This window comes from Ranitomeya imitator, chromosome 3 (assembly GCF_032444005.1).
Source record: "Ranitomeya imitator isolate aRanImi1 chromosome 3, aRanImi1.pri, whole genome shotgun sequence".
Classification (NCBI taxonomy): domain Eukaryota; kingdom Metazoa; phylum Chordata; class Amphibia; order Anura; family Dendrobatidae; genus Ranitomeya; species Ranitomeya imitator.
The window spans coordinates 754,645,400-754,668,246 of record NC_091284.1 but is presented as its reverse complement, the minus strand read 5'-3'; the positions used below and the strand labels follow the sequence as shown (position 1 = coordinate 754,668,246).

At 40.9% G+C, this 22,847-nt stretch overlaps 1 protein-coding gene across 7 annotated transcripts in view; it reads left to right on the top strand.

The window, feature by feature from the left end:
* The window catches only part of NBEA (neurobeachin), an 899,093-nt gene that overhangs the window by 302,322 nt on the left and 573,924 nt on the right, over positions 1-22,847 (top strand). For all 7 annotated transcript variants that reach the window (XM_069758980.1, XM_069758976.1, XM_069758974.1 and 4 more), the window contains exons 11-13: positions 6,299-6,407; positions 7,895-8,047; positions 12,624-12,792. In XM_069758980.1, coding sequence (XP_069615081.1) covers positions 6,299-6,407; positions 7,895-8,047; positions 12,624-12,792 — 431 coding nt within the window. The remainder of the gene's footprint in view (positions 1-6,298; positions 6,408-7,894; positions 8,048-12,623; positions 12,793-22,847) is intronic.

Sequence of the window (22,847 nt, the reverse complement as noted above, 5' to 3'; positions counted from 1 at the left end):
GGGGTGGTGTTTGTGTTGTGTGTGTCTACAGTGGTCTGGTGTTTGTGTGGTGTGTTGTGGCATTTGTCTGGTGTTGTGCTTGTGTGTGTGTGTGTGGTATTTATGGGGTGGTGTTTGTGTTGTGTGTGTCTAGAGTGGTCTGGTGTTTGTGTGGTGTGTTGTCGCATTTGTCTGGTGTTGTGCTTGTCTGTGTGTGTGTGTGTGTGGTATTTATGGGGTGGTGTTTGTGTTGTGTGTGTGTCTACAGTGGTCTGGTGTTTGTGTGGTGTGTTGTCGCATTTGTCTGGTGTTGTGCTTGTCTGTGTGTGTGTGTGTGTGGTATTTATGGGGTGGTGTTTGTGTTGTGTGTGTGTCTACAGTGGTCTGGTGTTTGTGTGGTGTGTTGTGGCATTTGTGTGGTGTTGTGCTTGTGGGTTGGTGTGTGTGTGGTATTTATGGGGTGGTGTTTGTGTTGTGTGTGTCTACAGTGGTCTGGTGTTTGTGTGGTGTGTTGTGGCATTTGTCTGGTGTTGTGCTTGTGTGTGTGTGTGGTATTTATGGGGTGGTGTTTGTGTTGTATGTGTCTACAGTGGTCTGGTGTTTGTGTGGTGTGTTGTGGCATTTGTCTGGTGTTGTGCTTGTGTGTGTGTGGTATTTATGGGGTGGTGTTTGTGTTGTGTGTGTCTACAGTGGTCTGGTGTTTGTGTGATGTGTTGTGGCATTTGTGTGGTGTTGTGCTTGTGTGTGTGTGTGGTATTTATGGGGTGGTGTTTGTGTTGTGTGTGTCTACAGTGGTCTGGTGTTTGTGTGGTGTGTTGTGGCATTTGTCTGGTGTTGTGCTTGTGTGTGTGTGTGGTATTTATGGGGTGGTGTTTGTGTTGTGTGTGTCTACAGTGGTCTGGTGTTTGTGTGGTGTGTTGTGGCATTTGTCTGGTGTTGTGCTTGTGTGTGTGTGTGTGGTATTTATGGGGTGGTGTTTGTGTTGTGTGTGTCTACAGTGGTCTGGTGTTTGTGTGATGTGTTGTGGCATTTGTGTGGTGTTGTGCTTGTGGGTTGGTGTGTGTGTGTGTGCTGTCCGTGTGATGTTTGTATGGTGTTTGTGAAATGTTTGTGTGTTGTGTGTGGCGGTGCGGCCCCTTTAACAGCGACTCTTTGGTGCCGTTGCTATAATCCGTCCCTGTCAGTCACAATTGTTGTTTTCCCCTCAGCACTTTTACTTTCACCTTCACATTTCTCCATTATATGTATGGGGCCTAACTTCAGGGGCCCCAATCTCATGACGGGGGGGGGGGACTCTAGCGAGATGTAACGTGCGCAGTATTCTGCTCCTGTGGGTGGAGAGGGGGCATGCCAAATTTCACCCAAATCGGGCGGGAAATGTGGATTTGTATTGAGCGGACTACTACAGATTGAGTTTAAATAAGGCTATGTGCACACGTTCAGGATTTTTTGCGTTTTTTTCGGCCGTTTTCCACGGAAAAAATGCTTAAAAAACGTATACATAAGCATCCCATCATTTTTAATTTTTGTGCACATGATGCGTTTTTTTCAGCAAAAAACGCAGCATGTTCATTAATTTTGCAGATTTTTCGCGTTTTGCCGCTATTTAATGCATTGGGAAGCGCTGGAAACGAATCACAAAAAAAGCGAGAAAAACGCGAAAAAAACGCATGCGGATTTTTTGCAGAAAATGTCCGGGTTTGTTCAGGAAATTTCTGCAAGAAATCCTGACGTGTGCACATAGCCTTATATATAATATAATAGATAGATTAGTTTGTCTCTCTGTTCATAGAGCTTTGATACTGGTTACGTTACGTTAGAGATGTCCTGAATGTAACAACTGTACACCCTATGTCCGCCATACAATCCAATGCAGGAGAAGCATTTTTTTGGGGGGATGCAGGTGTGTTGAGTTTTTTTTTTGTGTACGCTAGAGTCTTCCTTAATGTATGCCAAAACAGCACTTTTTTGATATAGTAAATGGAGCTCTTCATCTTTACGGGAACCTGATGGCTGATAAATGGTGCCCAATGCCCAGGGCTTCTCTCTGCCTGTGGCCAGTGACTGACAGATCTCTCTCTATGCACATATATAGGGGGAAACACATCACTCAAGGGCAGCGGATGGGAAGAAGCCGCCAGGGACCCGCCTGTTCAGTTCTGCACCCTTTTTAAAGTATGTTTTTCTCTGAAATGCCGCAGCATTTCTGAGTCCGACATACCTGGCTGAAATGCTAACTGTGGATCGGGCTGCATGGATCAGCTGTCAGGTTTCCTTTGAGTCAGGAGCTTTGCTTGCCACATATGGAAAGTGAGAAAAGCACCATGTGGGCATAGCAATTGTAATCCTTCCACAGGATTCCACCATTTGTTATCCCTTAGTGCTCCATGCATAGCTATCCTTGCTGTCAGATTAATATACCGTACTTCTTCAATGGAAACCCAATAGACGTGGCACATCGCTATGGATTCCGTTATAAAAGGCGCATTATTGACAAAATGACGGTAGTTTCCAAGAAGCTAATTCAAAAGTGACAATCAGTATGGCTGAATGTACTTTTGTCTATTTTGCAATAAATGTCTGTAACAGCAAAATGACATTTCAATGGATTTTTTTTTCTTTCATTTAAACTGATGTACCTCCTTCAATTATCGCTGCTCCAGTGATTCTAGAACAGTTTTTTCTTTTTTTTTTCTATGCCCATTTGTTCCAAAGTTAGCAACTGGACCAACACCGCAGAGGTTCTTTGGGGGCGGTTCCTTTTTCTCCTCTACCACAGAACTTCTTTGGTACACGCCCAGTTGGTTGAAATAGAAATTTGCACCATATTTACCAGGAGAGCATAGCTATGGAACAGAGGGGCACAGAAAAAAAAGAAAAACTGTTCCAGAATCTGTGAAACGGGGAGCATTGGAGGAGGTTTAAATTAAAAAAAAAAAAAAAAATTCCAATGAAAGGTTTTATTGCAGTCATAATGGCAAACTTTAGTTTTTGCTCCTATTTTGGTAGAAATTCAGTTTAATTGGAGAATCTCTTCCACAATTCTTCATGACATCGCCTTCAGTCAGTTACCGTGTAGTAGATCCATCGGTCAAAGGAAGAAAAAAATCTATCAACCTTTCATGTTCAAGTTCTCAAGAACGTACTATAGGGTCTTGGCTTGAAGCTATCTAGAGGAATATCTAAGGTATTCCAACCTATATATATCCATCAGAAGGCCCAATATCAAAAAGTCTGAATCTGAAAAACGGAGTGTGTTCTGTAGTTCACAGGCTCCATTAAAAAAGGGACATATTGAACCGACAGTGGCCTCTGTCTCCGTGTGTGAACACAAGCGTCTAGCCGCGCTGCCTTCATTGTACATTTAATGGGAATATTTTTGAGACCTTCTTTAATATAAAATGTGAAATATCCAGACTCTGATGTAACAAATCTCGCCGAGGGCTTGTGGCAGAGGCTTTTCAAATGCTTTATCTAAACTTTCTGTTCATTGCTTTTTCTCCCCAAGGAAATCGCTCCATTCTCTTGGAGGCAGGATAATCTTCTTAACAGTGAGAGCAGCACAGTTACAGAAATGTGACAGATTATTGGGGGTATAATGTTGAATTTCGCAGTTGCAAATGGTTTCTTTTAAAGTGCTTAGTGAACACATGGTGCTAAATCCATTTGAAAATTGCAGATTTTTAAGAGGAATTATTCTAGAATTTGCAGACGTGGAAAATGCAGCACATTTGATTACCGGAATTAGGATTTGGGCTAATAGACAAAGATCAGATGATATTGAGTATTTTCATTACGTTGGCTCTCTGAGCTCTCATTATCTGCGTCCATGGACGAAAAGAAATATATGAAAAAGTTTAAGCTTAATGTTTGTGCTGAGATGCCTTGATATCTGTTTTTTATTTTTATATCTTTTTTCCATTTTCCATCACCCATTGCTGTGAAAAAAGGGCAGTTCGGGCAGATGAATATAAAGGATCTCTATAAATATATAACCTAATATTTTAAAGGGCAGATATCCTCTAAAAATTGGCCTATTGTTTAAATCTGGTCTTTGTGATGCATGCTTTTTTTTTCATATCACAATTAGTGATGAGCGAATGTGCTGGGATAAGGTGTTATCTGAGCATGCTCTGGTGCAAACCAAGTGTCTTTGGTGTGCTTGAAAAATATATTCGACTCCCCGCGCCTGTATGTCTTGTGGCTGTTCAACAGCCGCAACACATGTAGGGATTACCTGTTGGTTAGGCAGTCAATGCATGTGTTTCAGCTGTCGAACAGCCGCGAGTCATGCAGCCGCGGGGACTGAAACATATTACTCGAGCATGCCGAAGACACTCTTTTAGCACCAAGCATGCTCAGATAATACCTTATTCCAGCACATTTGCTCATCACTAATCATAATGTGTTATAAATAAGAATAAAAATCTTGCAATTTTCACACTGGCCACTGGTGCTTTTTAGAATCTAATTTGATGTTTCAGGAAACAATACATGTACATTAGCCACAATGAACAAACTCTGACCCCATGTTTTGTATTGAAGTGTCTGAATAAGCATGTGCTAAGGTTATTGTGAAAGGAGGAGGAGAAGGCTGAGGTGTGACATCGCCTATTGTTGTTCATGACTATTGTTATCAGATGTGTGTACAGGAGTCACACATCATTGTAATCCTGCAGCTGATGATGAGGAGTCTGCTGAAAACTCTTTCTGAAAGGACTAAGTTAGTCTAAAAAAAACACCCCATTGGCCAGTGTGAAAATTGCAAGAATAATATATATATATTTTTCAATTAAAATCATGATATGAAAATAAGCCCATTGCCAACATTTTAAAAAAATACTCGTAAAACAAAACTTACAGTAGATCATTTTTGATGATCTTTTCTCTGTAGTGAGGTTATCCAAAAATGTACAATTCATGGGCTATCCTTAGTATGGGCCATCAATATTAGTTTCGTAGAGGTTCACCTGTGCGAATAGTTCTCAGTTGTAATACCAGGCACAACTTTCAGAAATACTGTGGTTCCTTCAAACGGATTGAAAGGGGCATCCAGAGTCAGACCAGCGCCGATCTAATATTTATGGCCCTTCCTAAGGATATTAGGATTTATTAGAATAATCATTAATACTCCAGCGCCATGACTCCACCAGAACTGTTCTAATAACTCCACAGTTTGTTCCTGTTTTTTTTTGCTTTGTTTTTTTTTTTTCACCCACAGATATATTAGTCGCTTACATTTTTGTACTTGTGACACAGGGCAATATAATAAGATTTTCTTACCCTTAACCTTCCATGCTGACTTTTGCAAAAATGGCTATTCACTGTGGCTAGTCACAGCTAAATGAAGATAACGATATTAACGTAAAGTAATAAAATACCTGATTGGAAAGCTTAGGCCATCACATGAACTTCTGGTTTACTAGTATGTGCACACATGTAAGGTTAAGGAAGAAATTAACTTTTGGATATAAAAAAAAAAAATGCTACAACACAGTTTTTGGTTATGTCCGACTGGAATGCACCCGAAGAAGCGTCACCCTCGGGAAACATAATGCACAGCAATGTCAAAACGACTATCCTGTGCACGTATTCCATCTTGTCACTTCTAACCACTTCAGGGTTTGTAAAACTTGTAATGGTAAAAATAAGTAACTTGTTAATTCTATGGGCAGCTTAGACTGGAAACTGCCTGCTTTATAAGCTTGAAAATACAGAGCAAAGAAACCAGTGCAAAAACAACTGAAAAGACCCTTCATGAAAAAGACTACCAGTGTTTTCCTGAAGCGTTTTTTACTTGGAAAGCTCTGTAGTTCCATTGGCATCTTGGATGTTGTGTGCAAACAATGACCCTGATTCCAGAGATGTCACTTACTGGGCTGCTTGCTTCAGTTTAGATAAAATCACTTTTTTATCAGCAGAAGAATATCCCTTCTTCAGTAGTAAATCTGCTTCCATATAGTCCTCCATACTTATTGGCTCTGTATAAACCCACCCCCCACCACCAGATGGCAGCTTTCTGTGTGCACTGTGCATAGGAAGAAAGCTGCCAATCAGTGGGGTGGGTGTGGTTACACAGAGCTTAGCATTCAGAGGACTGCTAGGTCTGCAGCGTATAAAAGTGAATTTTATCTAAACTACAGTAATAAGCCCAGTAAGTGATACATCACTAGAATCTGTGTCTATAGGGGTAGCAAAACCTTCATGACAGATTCTTGTTAAGCCAAGCACACAAGTACATGTAGTCGTTTAATAGTTACAAATGTGCATAAAAGCTGTTTGTGGTAAATCGGTGACTATGAACCCTTTGTCGTTACAGTGCCACGCTCCTGGCATTCCTGGTGGAGCTCCTGAAGAGCTCTGTGGCCATGCAGGAACAGATGTTGGGTGGGAAAGGCTTTTTAGTCATTGGCTACCTCTTGGAAAAGGTAAGATGTTCTCTAAAATGGAGTCCGAACGTACAGTGCTCTTGTGCGGCAGCTTCACCATTCCCATCTTCTGTAACATCAGTCTATATTCACATAAATGTCATGGTTATTATATGGCTGTTGTGGTAAATCTGAATATTCCACCTTCAGTGACTTGGTTCCCTTTCGGATGTCTGGTTTCTGCTGTGTAATTCCATGCGCTCAATAACCTGGTAAAATAGTAATATCAGCCGTTCATCAGCTGCTAGGAGACTAAGCAGTTCAGTAAGGGTCTTATTTTTATAGTTTCCACAGTGTAAGGAATCAAGATAAAAGGGGTTTATGAGGACTTGTATAAAGGGGTATATTGATTTCAACAAATCAGTTCTTTACAGCTGTCACAATTTCAGCTTGCAGCCCGTCAGCCGGATCCTTCATTGCTTACCTTCAAAGCATAAAAAATGTACTCTATAAATTTAGTGCCCATCATTGTGGTCTCCATGCCCCTGAACACACACTCATTGCTCAACACCCAGTTCAAGGCTTGTTAAATGGGATTGAACAATACTTATTTATTTAATTTGCCACCAAAGCATTCATGGCCTATAAGTCTCTTTACACTGGCATGTTACTCTCCACAAAAAGAGACATTACCCCATCGGCCCCAGTCAGATTCTTCTCATACAGCCTAATCATATTTCATGCTTTGCACTGAGGATGGGCAGTACCCCGAAACATGCCTGCTAATTAAGATTCTGATGTGGCTTTTATCCTTATTCATGCAACAAGACTCATTAAAGGGTCGATATTGACTTTTAGGATTGCTACATCCAATAGGTGGCACTACAGTTCTAGTCCTCTTCCTCTCTGAAGAGAAAATTTGCATATTTGTTAGACAGATTTCTTGACAATAAGCATTTCACAAAGTGTTCCAGCTTCTGTGACCCATGTAAATCGGCTGTAGTCAGAGCTGTGGAAAAGAGAACCATTTTAGAATTGTGTCTTTTAATCTGGTACCTTGGTTACACATGACCATGACTTCAGATGACAAAATGAGTGTCCCACCGCTGGGATCTGTACTGATCAGCATACCTGGCAATTGTTGGATGCCTGAACGCCGCTCCATTCATTCTCTGTGGGCTGCCAGAAAAAAGCAGAGCTTGGTGGTCCCATAGGGAATTAATGGAGAGTTGGTCACACTTGCCCACTCCCTCTCCATCCTAACAGGGATGAAACTTCCCCGTCCTGATTTGTGCTGGTGGGTGGTCAAACCCCCACCGATGGACAAGTTAACACTTATCAGAAGATGGATGATGACTTGTTTTCTCCGGACCACCTCTTTTAGTTGCCCATGTTTTCTGAATAGCTGGCGGCTGACAGTGGTTATGAAATCCTGGGTGAAAATGTGCATAAATCTATTGAGGAGCATTAATCTTCCACCTAATCGGATTTGTTTTCTCTCCCGATACGATATTTCTGTCTTGTAATGCTATGCTATGTTCTTACAGTCCTCTCGGGTTCACATAACTAGAGCGGTATTGGAGCAATTTTTGTCATTTGCTAAATACCTGGATGGATTGTCTCACGGGGCACCTTTACTGAAGCAGCTATGTGATCACATCCTCTTCAACCCCGCGATCTGGATCCACACGCCAGCAAAGGTAAGACGCCCTCCAGCCCAGTCCTTTGTGGGCCATGTTATGTGCGTAGTCATATTATCATTTTATCCATCTAGGTTTAGGAAATACTCTAACATCATTATACAAAATTTAGCTGTAACAAACATTAAATAAACTTATCTTTCCCCAAAGTAGAAACCTTTTCAGTACCCATGGTCATTTTTAAGCCTGATTTAAGGTATGTGCCCATGACGTCTCTTAAAGCTCTGCAGGTTCATGTGGACTTTTCAAGCAGAAGTGTGTTTTGTATAACTTTTTTTCCGATTGTTTCCTGAGTATTTTTTGGAGTTTTTCCCATGTTTTTGTGGCATCTTTTTTACTGTTTGTGGGAAAAGAATCTGGCAATCGAAAATCAAAGAAAATGTTTAATTTTATTTAGAATAATCCAGAAAACCCAACGCTCTGCACACAAATGTAACACTGTGCATGTAAATGTGACGATATAGTCAATCAGACCTTTCTCAGACATGCACTACCCAAAAAAAAAGCAAAACACAAAAATGGAAATGACAAACTGTCAAATAAGCATGAATCGATACATGTCAGGTGAAACCATTATAAAATCACGTTATAAAGTAAAAGACGAAAACATAAAGTTATATGAAACAATATTATAGAAGACTATTAATAATCAGGCAGTCAATGTCCCAAGATTGTGGTGAAGATTTGAAGATTGAAATTAACAATGTCAAATTCTCTTTTGAGACCTTTTGGTGTAAATTGAAGATCCAAAATGCTTCTCTCTTTTTGAGTTGCTGAGCTCAGTTGCCACCTCTCTTGTGTGTTGGGAGCTGTTCGAGGACCTGGAATTTCAACTCTTCTACTCTGTGGACCATTTTATGACAGTGAAATGGCAGTGGGAAAGTCAGTCTCTCACATCTAATGATAGATTTCTGCTGGGAGATGAGATCTGTATCTGATTGGGTTGTTTTGCCAATATATAATAGGCCACCTGGTCACTTGATCACACAGACCATAAATGAAGATTCACAAGTGTAAACGCCTCTTAATTTCAATCCCTGCACCTTTCTGGGAGTGGTATACATTATCTCCTTTCAATACATTACTGCATTGCAAACAGCATTGCAAACAGGGGAAGGTTCCTATCTTAGGGGTACTCAAATGGAATTATATATTCCTGCTTGACGGACCAGTATCCTCTCTAATCAGTTTGTTTCTTAAATTTGAGGGGGGCGAAGGAAACATGGAAGGAAAGGATTCTGGAACATGGACACATTAGGGCGTCCCTTACGTAAAATTTCCCAATGGTTTGATATAAAGCCATTTATCTAATAGGCAAAGGGGTGATGCGTGTATGAACGCTATTTGGACACTATTGTTAGATAGTTCTGTCAGCTGTGGAAGCTGGCGTGTTTTGAGAATCCTATCTGGGTAACCCCTTGTTTTGAACACAGTATACATCTCACTTATGCGTTCATTATATTTTGTCCCTTATGACGATCCTGTTGACCTATGTAAATTGGAAAATAGGGAAGGATCTCTAAAGGTACCGTCACACTAGACGATATCGCTAGCGATCCGTGACGTTGCAGCGTCCTGGCTAGCGATATCGTCCAGTGTGGCAGGCAGCAGCAATCAGGGTCCTGCTGTGCTGTCGCTGGTCGGGGAAGAAAGTCCAGAACTTTGTTTCGTCGCTGGACTCCCTGCAGACATCGCTGAATCGGCGTGTGTGACACCGATTCAGCGATGTCTTCGCTGGTAACCAGGGTAAACATCGGGTTACCGGGGACCTCGGGATCGTTGGTCGCTGGAGAGCGGCGGTCTGTGTGACAGCTCTCCAGCGACCAAACAGCGACGCTGCAGCGATCCGGATCGTTGTCGGTATCGCTGCAGCGTCGCTTAGTGTGACGGTACCTTTAGTGGCCGCCGCTGGATGGCTACTGGAGAAGTGTAGTAAATTATTTCTGTTTGTCTCCTTTACATAAAGAACTATGTCGTGTTTGAGTTTGATCACCAGTGCATCAAGAAAGTGGGTCAGGTGGTAGTGATGGTAAACTAGTCTACTATTTAGATAACCTTGAAAATTAAGTAGAGAGTTCAAGGAGTCTCCTCCCCTCCCCCCCATATGCAAAATATGTCATCTATCTAATGACGCCAGAAAATAGAATGTCTGAAAGTCACTGTTGGGATAGATATAATTTTCTTCAAAGAATGACATATAGCTGCTTGCATATGTGGGGCCACATTGGACCCCATTGCGGTCCCCTGGATCTGCAAATAAAAAGAATCTTGAAACAGAAATATTTTTTAAGTACCAAGCTTAGCAATTCCAGACAAAGCCTCTTCTCATTTGGCCCTAAAAGTTTCTCATCAAGCAGTCTCTCAATCGCCATAAAACCCTTTTTTCATGGGTGTTGGAGGTGTAGGGACTGCTGTAGCCAAAAGAGCATTCTTGGATAAAAGACCTAACCCCTGGAATAAAGCTGAAAAACTCATGAGCAAGAAAGAAGTCTCTTTTATAAAAAAATAAAATAAATAATAAAATGTTAGGACACGCTAAAGTAAAATGGCTAAGGGTAATAGAATAGAGTCAGTGCCGGCGACAATAGGCCGCCCCAGTGTGTTATCAAGTCTTTATTGCAACTTTGGTAATACATAAAAGACTGGAACAATGGAATCTTTCTTTTTGTAGAATTTTTTTGTAGCAATTCATGCATATTTTTCTCAGTTGTTTGAATAACTAAAGGTTGGTAAATAACCGGTCTTTTTTGCTGTTGTTTTTTCACTCCATTGAGTATTGGAGCAACTGTTAGCTGTTTTTGTTTTGTGAACATTTTTGCTTAAAAAAAAAAAAAAACACTCCAAAAGATGTCCAGGCATCTTTTGAGCTTTCTCTTTAACTTGTATGTAAAGTACAGAACTTCTTCCGAGCAGAAAACATCAGAAGAATGAATTTCACTGCTTTTAAACTCCTTGGCGTTTTTAGAAACCTGAAGTGGTTAAAAGATGTTGAAAAGCCTGAACATATGGACAGCAAGTTGTTTTTATATAGAAAGGATAATGTTCTTTCTTTTGAGCCTTTTCCAATTAGGTTTTTCATTCTGAATCCTTTTAAAAAAGACATCATGTCCACTTACCTCTTCTTTTGGAACTTAACGAGGTATTATCTTCTTTTAAGGTACCGTCACACTCAGTGACGCTGCAGTGATATAGACAATGAGCCGATCGCTGCAGCGTCGCTGTAGAGACGTCAAACACGGCAACACCGGAACGATGCAGGCGCGATCCTGTGACGTAACGGCGACTCACTTATCGTTCTCGCTGGTTGTTAGCTCCATGTAAAACGTTGCTGGCGTTGTTGCTTTTGATGTCAAACATGATGATACACGCCGACCTGACGACGAAATAAAGTTCTGGACTTCTAGCTCCGACCAGCGATGTCACAGCGGGATCCAGATTGCTGCTGCGTGTCAAACACAACGAGATCGCTATCCAGGACGCTGCAACGTCACGGATCGTTGTCGTTCTCGTTGCAAAGTTGCTGAGTGTGATGGTACCTTTAGAGTCTTATGTCAATATGTAGTGGGTGTAATAATGATGATATTAGCAAATATCCCCAATCAGAAATGTTACCCCATATGCAGGACATTTTAGTACCTTGGTGGGTATCCATGGTTGTGACCACTCATATAGTGACAGTTTGTTAGTTAATTGCTAGTGGTAGAAACCATGGATATCTAAGTTATCTAGATTCTGAGCCCCAATGGGGACAGCTATGATAATGTGAGCAAACTGTAAAGCGCTGCGGAATATGTTAGCGCTATATAAAAATAAAGATTATAATTATTATTACTGCAGTGCCCTGCACATGGGGTAAGCAACATAGCGAATAAGACGTACTATACTACATTTCTAATTGGAGGTATTTGCTAATATTATTACTATTACACCCACTATGTATTGGGATACGATCTTGGAGATGGCAATACTCCTTTAAGAACAGTATTTACACAAAATGACAAGATTTATATTGTAAAACAATAAATGTGTCAGAAATAAGGATGGGTACACCCAAACTAAATATTGATAGTAAAAAGCTCCTGGCAGACCTCCAAAGCCCACGGATTTTATGTATATCAGGACATTAGCCATATATAAAATCTGTGGGCTTTGGAGGTCGCCCAGAAGCTTTTTACTACCAATATTTGGTTTGGGTGTACCCATCTTTTTTTCTTATACCTTTGGCATTATGTCTGTTTTTAATCTATATCTCTATTTTTTTTAATGTAATTTTTCAATAAAAATTAATATTTTTTTTAATTATTTTTGGCCGTGTTTAAAGCATATTCTCTTTGGTCATTTATCTACATGTATGCTTTATGGCCCGTTATATGGGATAATATTGGTGTGTCTAAAACAATAAATGTGTTAATGAGATTTTGACCGATTGGTTCACACATGGGCAATTTTTTTGTTTACCTGAAGATTTAAAAATATGCATGTTATTTTCCAGCTTTGTTGTGGATATTCTGCCTCATCTGAACTCAGCCTGCCTAAATTTCATGTAAATTTGTGCTACTTTTCTTGTGCGTTGCAGGTGCAGCTTTCCCTGTACACCTACTTATCAGCTGAGTTTATCGGCACTGCCACAATATACACCACCATCCGTAGGGTGGGCACAGTATTACAGCTAATGCACACGCTGAAATATTACTACTGGGTTGTGAATCCTGTGGACAGTAGCGGGATTAATCCTAAGGGTCTTGGTAAGTTAATTAATTTGTTTAATTTGATTTGGAAAATGTCTGACCTGTATTATCCCCCTTGTCTCTGCTTTTATACATTCGTTAGTCTCTCTCCAGTGTATGTAGCCATATTCCTATTCATCCTGCTATCACGGCTTATCTGATTGATCCATTTTCTTTTCTTCTTTTTTATGCATACTACTGGATTCCTATGTCTTTTATTAGGCCTCTCTTGTTTCCATTTATTTATTTATTTTTGTTTAAGATATTCTGTCCATCAGGGTTAAAGACAAGAGCATACCTATTGTGGGTGCAGGGGCTCTGGAGCTTAAACGGGACTAAAAAGTCCCTTTGACCTACTTGAGAAGACTAATACTATATAAGAACCTTGGTCGTTGGGGGCCATGTAAGATTTTACATTGGCACCCATGAAATTGAAATTACGCCACAAGTTAATGGGGTATTCCAGTCTCTTACATGTAGGATATGGCATAATTGTATAGTTGATGTGAATTCCTCCTATGCGACCTTCATTTTTATGGAGGTAGGATCATTGATGTGCTCTGTGGTCAATGGAAAATTGGTCAGAATTCCTATTTATTTGTATGGGAAATCTCTCCACTTCTCCGATGACATCAGGGTATGATGGGACCCTGAGAAAGTTGTAGGTCCCATTGTTGAAATCAACATCTACTATACATTTGATACATCCTGTGCTTATACCATACATTTATAAGATGGGAATACACCTTTATAAAGAAAAAAAAAAGAAGAAAACCTTATCTCATTTAGGCATCGAAGTGCAGTAATTGAGAAATCCGAGATCTGATGCACGAAATGAGCAGGGCCAGTATTCCCCTGCATGAAGACAAACTAGTGAAAAAAATTCCAGCACTAAAATGTAAAAGTAAAAAAATGTATTAAGTTATTAAAAATATATGTCAAAAAATATATAGGCAAAAAACGGGGGTGAGGAAAAAAACTAGCGCATTTTGGACAAAGGGAAGCTGTCATTGGAAAATACCCTATTGCTTAAATCAGGTTTGTTAGTCACATGTACTTTTAAGACAATGTGCAAGGTTCTTTTTTTCATATCTCAATCGTTATTAACTTTTTTTTTTTTAATGTGATAAGTTTCACACTGTCCACTCGGGGTTATTTTTAGTTTTCAACTTATTATTCTTTCAGTAAGAGTTTACTGCAGACTCCTTATCATCAGAGGCAGGTTTACAATGACAGGTAACACCTTTACACACAGGTGATAACACAGGATCCACCAATCACAGTACTCTACATCACAGCTGTGCCTCCTCCCTTTCCTTCACAATGGCTTTTGCACAATCTCATTAGATTCTTCAGTTCAAATCTAGGTCTGAGATCTGACCATCTTGGCTATGCACGTGTTGTTTCCTAAAGCGTGAAAATTGCAAGATTTCTATTTAAATTTTTTAAAACCGGATGTAATATGTAAAAAGAAACTTAAAGCTTTAGAATGTAAGTTTAAATGCAGCGAGCCGGATGCAGTTCTTTTTTTTTAGCAAATACTTATTGAGCATTTGCTGATTTAAAACGTCAATTTTCTCAGCCAGGCAGCTAGTAAAATCATACACAGAGGTATGTTAAAACACCTTTCTAGGTCTCCTATTGTACCGGGTGAAAATTGCTGACAGTCTCCCTTTAGGGGCGCCTTGCGCACTGTTCTTTTGGCTTGTATAGATTGATTTGGGCTAGTTGTTTACTATTACGATGACTACTGTGGCTTCCAGAAGGGCTGTGAATATATGAACTCTCTCTATAGATGATAGTCGTCTCTTGTGTGGCTGTCATTTCTGCTTTAGAACTTAATCACTAATCTTGGAGACCCCCTTTAATTATTGTGCATCTTTTCCAGTGGGGGCTGCCATGTCTTTTTTCCACAGTCTTCTAGCAGCGCCATCTGTTCAGTTTTTAGTGTCTTGCCTTACATGCTGTTGTTTCTTTGAGATAAACCTAGTACATTGTTTCCCAATGCTCGGGGGATACTGGGCCGCCTTTTAAAAGCAGTGATAATCAAAAAATCAAAAATGTCTTGTGCTGTGTGCTTTTCCTCCTACAGAAATATAAGAACGAATATAGCGAATAAAAAAAAATGTAGAAAGTGAAGATTTGTCTCATGATTTTTATTTTTTTAAACGAAAGCGTGGGATGTTCTCCAGGATCTTTTATCTTTATTGACAGCTTCAAAGATGTAATGCAGCAACTCCTTGACATGAAAAACTTCTGCTTGAATTGTTTTGAGTAGTCATTGACTTTTACTTTGTATAATAGGCAATGACAATAATAGGCTTTATGCTTGTGTTGAGGCCGCCATACACCTGAGCTTGCTGTCGGCAGAACGCTTCTCAAAACTCCCCCGTAAACGTGAGCACACGGCTTTTGCAAGCATTCATGTGTTTTCAATGGAGAGAGGGCAGAAAGTATCTGCTAGACCATTCTGGAAGCTGCCTATCCCTCGTGGGAATTTAAGGGGTATTTAGCATCTGTTTTTTTCGACTTCATCTATTGTAGCGAAAAAGACCCTGATTCCAGCGATGTATCACTTAGCATACTGGGTGCAGCAGTTGTGATACAATCAAGAGTTTTTAGATGTAGCAAGTAGCTGAGCTCTGAAAGCTGCCCCCGCCCACACCGTAGCATACTGTGTATATTGACAGTAAGTTGCTAATCAGTGCTGGGGCCACAGTTGGACCAGGAGGCACGTGGGCTCCTAGTCCAGCAGTGATAATCTCCTGCTGATAAAACACTAATTGTATTGAGATAACAGCACACAGCCTAATAAGTGACACTTAAAGGGACTCTGTCACCTGAATTTGGTGGGACTGGTTTTGGGTCATATGGGTGGAGTTTTCGGGTGTTTGATTCACCCTTTCCTTACCCGCTGGCTGCATGCCGGCTGCAATATTGGATTGAAGTTCATTCCTGTCCTCCATAGTACACGCCTGCGCAAAGCAATCTTGCCTTGTGCAGGCATGTACTATGGAGGACAGAGAATGAACTTCAATCCAATATTGCAGCCAGCATGCAGCCAGCAGGTAAGGAAAGGGTGAATCAAACACCTGAAAACTCCGCCCATATGACCCAAAACCAGTCCCGCCAAATTCAGGTGACAGGTTCCCTTTAAATCTAGACTGAAATCAGTGTCTCAGCACCTACATCATTGTGTCCTCGGGTTACATAGCAAAACCTGCTGAGAGATTTCCTTTTAAACTGATCCATTTTTATCTGTCAAGGTGTGAGAACCTGAAGAGCCTTGTATCAGATGGTTGATTCCACCTAAAGGTCGAGTTCAGACAACTTTAAAAGGAAAGCTATCATCAGAAAATTACCTATTTTTTTAAATCGGATTTTTGGGCTAAATGTATTTTTTGTTTTTAAATGTGCCAAATTTTTTTACATTTTCATATGGAGAGATTAATAAAAATAAAATTCGTAATCTTGCAAAGTTCACATTGGCCACTCAGGCTTTTCCATACTCTTACTTCCTGTCTTTTCAGGAAGAGTTTACATGAGTTTTGTTATCAGTAAAGACAGGATCACAATAATGGATAACAGTTCAATACACAGCTGACAAAACAGGATCCACCAATCATAATAGGTGGTCACAGCTGACTCTGCTCCTCCACAAGTCGCAGTGACCTCTTAAGGTCTGATCATCGTGGCTATGTACACATGTTATTTCCTTAAACAGAGTAACAAAGTCCTGAAATAAAAATGAATCAGTGGCCAGTGTGAAAAGTCCCCAAACCATAAGTCTCTTGACACTTATCTCTTGTATGCTGAGCTGAGAGGACAGTGGAATCCTTGTAATAGATTTTCTTTAAACTGATAAATCCTATGAACAGATGCCGCTATAGTTTCCTGTCTCAGTGATGTTGGCACTCGCTGTATCTCATATACATTATTTGGCCTCTTTATTGGTTTCTGTCTTTTATGCAAAAAGAACTTATATTTACGGTATATTATATTAATATATATTATATTTTTGAATTTCCTTTTAATTAGCAACATAATTTCAAATCCCACCAAGGATAACATCTGAGAGGAGTCTGTATGTTCTCCTTGAGTTTGTGTGCGTTTCCTCCCACAAAGACATAGTGGTAGAAACTAGATTGGGAGCCCTAGTGGGGACAGTGCCGATGATGTCTGTAAAACGCAGTGGAATTAATGATATATAAACAAGCATCAAAAATATGGAATATTCATGTCTCCTATGGTAGTCTATTTCTTGGATTTTTATTTTCAGTCCTCATTCATACAGCTAGCTTCATACACAGGCTTTTAAAATGAATCTGCGACCAGGTTTTTGCTACCCTATCAGAGAGCAGTGTGTTGGAGAAGCAGAGATCCTGATTCCAGTGATGTCACTTACTGAGCTGATTGCTGCTGTTTTGATAAAATCATAGTATGATCTGCTATAGGTCTACCAGTTTTCTGAATGCTGAGCCCTGCATAATCCCACCCACACCATTGATTGGCAGTTTTCTGCCTATGCAGTGTACGCAGAAAGCTGCCAATCAGCGGGGTGAGGCTATACAAAGCTCATGGATATGAAGGACTACATGGCAGCCGGTTGACCTGTCTTCTAGTGATAAAATCACAGTTTTATCAGCAGGAGATTTTCAAAACTACAGCAAGCCCTCCAGTAAGTGACATGTCGCTGGAATCAGGGTCTCTACCTCTACATTATGTTGCTCTTAGATTAAATGAAAAAAACCTGGTTACAGATTCCTTTTAAGCAGATGGATGTGATCACTTTACCTTTATCCACTTGCAGGATTTGGATGAATGCCTTTGTTAATAACTGGATCCATGTCTGCCATCCTCATATATGTAGCTAAACGAGCAAATCATTTCTCCTTACACCACAATAGATATTCCAGGGCTGCGCATACAAATAATGTAAGCAGGGGCGCACTCTCCACCGGCCGAGCTATTGTCCGTGAATATCAATTCAGTACTTTGTTCCCTCCATGCTGCCTGCGTTTGTAGGTTTATTGGGACAATGTTGTAATTTTTAAAGGCCCGCTCATCTGATTCTTGCTCACTTCTCTCAGAATTCAATTTTTTCGTCTCATAAAATTTGGGAATGCGGTAATTTACATTCATAGGATGTGTCCCCGATTGTTCGTGCTATGGGAATATTTTATCATTATTTGCATTTTTATGTTCAGCTTTTATTTAAATCTCACCGCAGGATATTGTCCTGTTTTTACCATTTGCTGCTTGTGATTGTAATTGTATGGCAGCTGATTTCTTAAAGAATTTTGGAGAAGGCTACCTTAGGTACTGCATTGTATTTTATTGTGTAAATATTTTAATGCTTTTTTATCTACTTTTTTATGTTTGAATAGTTCTTACTGTTAGGCCATGGATTTAAGTACCTGCCCTCCTGTAGTTGTATGAAGGGCTGTCACTTGAAGGTTAAACACAACCATCCGCAATGGTAATCACTTCGGGCAGGGTGGTCTGGTAATAGAATTCCTTTTTAAGGCTGCATTGCATGGAAAATGTAGTAATGTATGTCAGCCATTCACATGAATAAGCCAGGACCCCAGTTTCCGTAGAAAGATAGTTGTGGAAAGGACACGACTGCTGACAACTACGGTCCTTTAATAGTAGGTTTGGAGATGCAGCTGCAGGCTTGGACTGGCCCACAGCAGATCAGGAAAATCCTCCGGTGGGCCCCTGTGCAGGAGTGGGCCACCACCCTCGTACTTGGCACAATACACATGATTCACCACGTGCAGACAAAGGTTGTATCTTATTCACCCCAGTTTATTGCTATAGAAAATTATGAATGAGGATAAAGTCATATTTTCATGTAGCTGAAAAGTTTGTCCCTGGAGTTGATGTTACTGGTGGGCCCTTGGCTCCCCAGTCCGATACTCTGCAGCTGTATAGTTTCTTGAAGATTTTCCGAAAGCGTGACAACCTTAACAGGTGTTGTAAAAACCAATGATCCCTCTAAGCCTTTATCGCTATCGAGAGACTTGTGCGCTGTTCTCTCTAAGCCAAGTTATACGGAACAGCATCAAGTAAATATTAAAGTGCCCTGATATAAAACATCCCGATACACAAGACCACATCACATCCAGGCAAAAAATATTAATCCGCATCCAAGTGTAAAAAAGTGAAGGTTGTTATATGGTGGTCCAGGGCAGTGAGGGATTAATACCAGCGTCCCTGGTGGTCTATGGCAGGTAGTGTCTCATTTCTGCATCCCTAGTGAGTGAAGCAAGTGACACAGTATTGACATTAAATCTGCTGGTCAAGCACAGGGAAATTAATTTTGTTGAAGAAACACTCATCCTCCTCCTACTCCTCCCATCAAAATTTTTATCCTCTTCATATATTGCAGTCATCATATTATATAGCACTGTGCACTTACAATTGCTCATTTTGCCTTTCTATCCAGCTAATTCTTCTCTTTTCCATTAGGTTTATGACATCACATGATTAAAAACTGACTAGCTGAATCCTTCTGAGCTCGATGCAGAAACAGGAGGTCTATTTTCCCTGTCATCACTGCAAAAGTCCCTGGCAGAGTGGAAGAGAGTGCAGATGGTTCATGGGTTGACTCATGGAAGGAAAAGAGACTTCCTGTTTCTACATAGAGCAGAGAAAAGAGAACAATTAGCTGGGTAGAAAGGCAAAATGAGCAATTGTAAGTACAAAGTGCTGTTTAATATGATTTGCAGCATATTAAAGGGAACCTGTCACCCCCAAAATTGACGCTGAGCTAAGCCCACCGGCATCAGGGGCTTATCTACAGCATTCTGTAATGCTGTAGATAAGCCCCCGATGTATCCTAAAAGATGAGAAAAAGAGGCTAGATTATACTCACCCAGGGGCGGTCCGATCCGATGGGCGTCGCGGTGCAGTCCAGGGCCTCCCATCTTCATAGGATGACGTCCTCGTCTGGTCTTCACGCTCCGGCGCAGGTGTACTTTGTCTGCCTATTGCAGTGCGCAGGCGCCGGGAAAGGTCAGAGAGGCCCGGCGCCTGCGCACTGCAGTACTTTGCTCTGCCCTCAACAGGTTGATAAAGTAAGGCTTCCTCCGGAGCCGCAGCGTGAAGACCAGAAGAGGACGTCATCTGATGAAGATAGGAGGCGGCGGACAGGACCGCAACACCCATCGGACCGGACCAGCAGCGGGACCGCCCCTGGGTGAGTATAATATAACCTCTTTTTCCCATCTTTTAGGATACATCGGGGGCTTATCCACAGCATTCTGATGCCCTTGATGCTGGTAGGCTTACCTTACCCTCGATTTTGGGGGTGACAGGTTCCTTTTAAGAGGATAATAACTTTCACCGAAGTGCTTCTTTAATATTACCAGTGGTGTAGGGCAGTGAGATTGTATATAAAAATCCTTACTGGTCTAGGACAAGGTCTAGGATTAATTTCCGTATCCCTGGTGGTCTAGTGCAGTAACGTTATTCTTGTTAGTATTTCTGGTGGCCTAGGGTAGTGAGATGTTAATATGTTCCCCTGGTAGTCTAGTGAAGGTATAATGCAGCCCAGTGATAGATTAGTTGCTAGATGCTTCCTAGGATCATACAGATGAGTGCAGGGAGGGAATGGCATGAACAGTGCAGCTGTTATTGTACTGCCTACACCATTTATCCACCTTTCAGATCAGAATTCTAGACTTACCCAATAAAACCATACCTGTGCGTTGCTTGTAGGGAGCAATGGTAATAATGGTCAACAATAATCTGTTTATAGAACCAAGATGCAGTGGTGTGTAAGAATGTTTTCAAAAGTAGAAGTGTTAATAGTTTATTTTTACTAATCAACAAAATGAAAAATGAATGAACAAACAATAAATCTAGATCAAATCAATATTTTCTGTGAGTGCCTTTTGCCTTGAAAATAACATCAAATAATCAGATCTTCTAGATACAGTTATACAGATTTTCAAGGAGCTCTGCGAGCAGGTTGTTCCAAACATCTTGGAGCACTAACCACAGGTCTTGTGTGGAAGTAAGATTGCTAAAATCTGTGTCATGATGAAATCTCAGATAAACTCAATGATGTTAAGATCATGGCACTGTGGGGGCCATATCATCACTTCCAGGACTCCATGTACTACTTTATTCTAAAAATAGTTCTTAATGACATTTGTTTTAGTTCAAGGGTCACTACTCTGCTGCTGAATAAATTTAGAGCCAATCAGACTCCTCCCTGATGATTTAGCATGATGGATAAGTATATGCCTGTATTTCTCAGCATTAAGGACTAAAGACATGGTCAGCTTTGAGGGCCGTGCATAGTGGTTGGCTAAGGAAACTTGGTGCAGCAGAGGAAAGACACTTTCTTTCTTCCCTGTGAAGAAAGGAAAATGTCCAGCAGTGCCATCAGCTCAGAGCTGGCAGCAACTTGTGGGACCAAACTACACCCATCTACTGTTCAAAGAAGTCTGGTCAGAAGTGGTCTTCATGGATGAGCTGAAATACCATATACATTCTACATGGATACAAAGCTAGTGACTCCACTATGCGCCAAAACACAGCAACTGGGGTGCAGAAAAATTGCAGCAGGTGCTTCAGGGTGATGAGTCAAAAATTAAATATTTAGTTGTTACAGAAGGCAATTTGTAACCGGCTGGACTGCGATACAATAATGAGTGTCTGCAGCAATAGTGAAGCATGGTGGAGGGTCCCTGCAAGCTTGGGGCTGCATTTCAGGACAAGGAGATACTTACCTACCATGTAATACCACCAGGGAGGCATCGGATTGACTCCATATTTATTCTGCCGCAGGAAAACTGCCCCAAGCATAGACCATGTAATAGAGAACTATGTTCAGAAAAAAAGAAAAGGAGTTCTAGAAGTTATGATATGGCATCTGCAGAGCCCTGATCTTGCAGAAACAACCACAGATCTTCATTAACATCCATTTAAGATCTGTGGTTGGTTCTCCAAGATGTTTGGTATAGCCTCTCTTCTGAGTTTAAAAACTGTCATGCAAGTGTTTCTAGAAGAGTTTATGCAGTTTTGAAGGCAGAGGGTGATGACATGAAATGTCGATTTGATTTACCGTAGATTTCTCTCTTGTTCGTTCACTTCGCATTTTTGGTAATTGAGAAAAATGAAAATTAACCCTTCTATATTTGAAAGTGTTCTTTCTTTGTAGCATTTTTATAACCCCTGCCTAAAACTTCCGCACAGTGCTGTATCTCATAACACACTTTATGCACAGACACAACTTACTAGATTTATACTTCAAGTATATTACGGTTTTGTTCCTCATTATTGGTTCATGGTGGGAGGGGCTGATACTTAAACCCTTGTTGAATTAAAGGGGTATTCCAACAGGAACAAGTTATCACCTATTCAAAGGATATGTTGCAGCTAGATTGTTAGAGGCTTGAGTACTGAGAACCCCCACTGATGCCTAAGATTTTGGACTTGTGCCCCTTCTTTCACGTCAATGGAGTGGCAGTTGAGGACGCCCGCTAATGCTCCATCCGTTCTCTATTTGACTGCCAGAGAAGGCCAGGTACCGTGCTTTCTTGGAGATATTTGGTCGGCCCCCCACCCATTGGCTGATCGACTGTGCTACAATAACAGATATAGCCACATGTATAAAGTAGATTTGCAGCTTTCACTGCACAAAGCCGATTCAAGGACACTGATATATGTATGTTATAGGGAGTCTGTCAGCATGAAAGTCCTATACAGGCACACAGTGCACCTTTGGTGGTGTGACCAAGGAGGTAGATGCATCTTCCCACCACTTGTTTTCCTTAAGTGATTGACCGCTCTGATTTTATAGACGATAGAGGAAGGTGGCCATAGGTGTAAATAGGTGGGAAAGTGCCCGGAATGGTCGGTCACCGAGCGCCTATTGTTACGTGGTGAGTGCTGCGGCCGGTGGGCGTCAACACTCATGTGATAAGCACCCCCTGACATTGCAGGAGCGCTGCCAGTCCGGTAGGGTAGGATATGCCATTTTTATTTTACGGCTTAATTTAAGAAGAGCTTGTCCGAACAGGCATTAATGTTTTTTTTTCCCAGGAATACCCATTCAA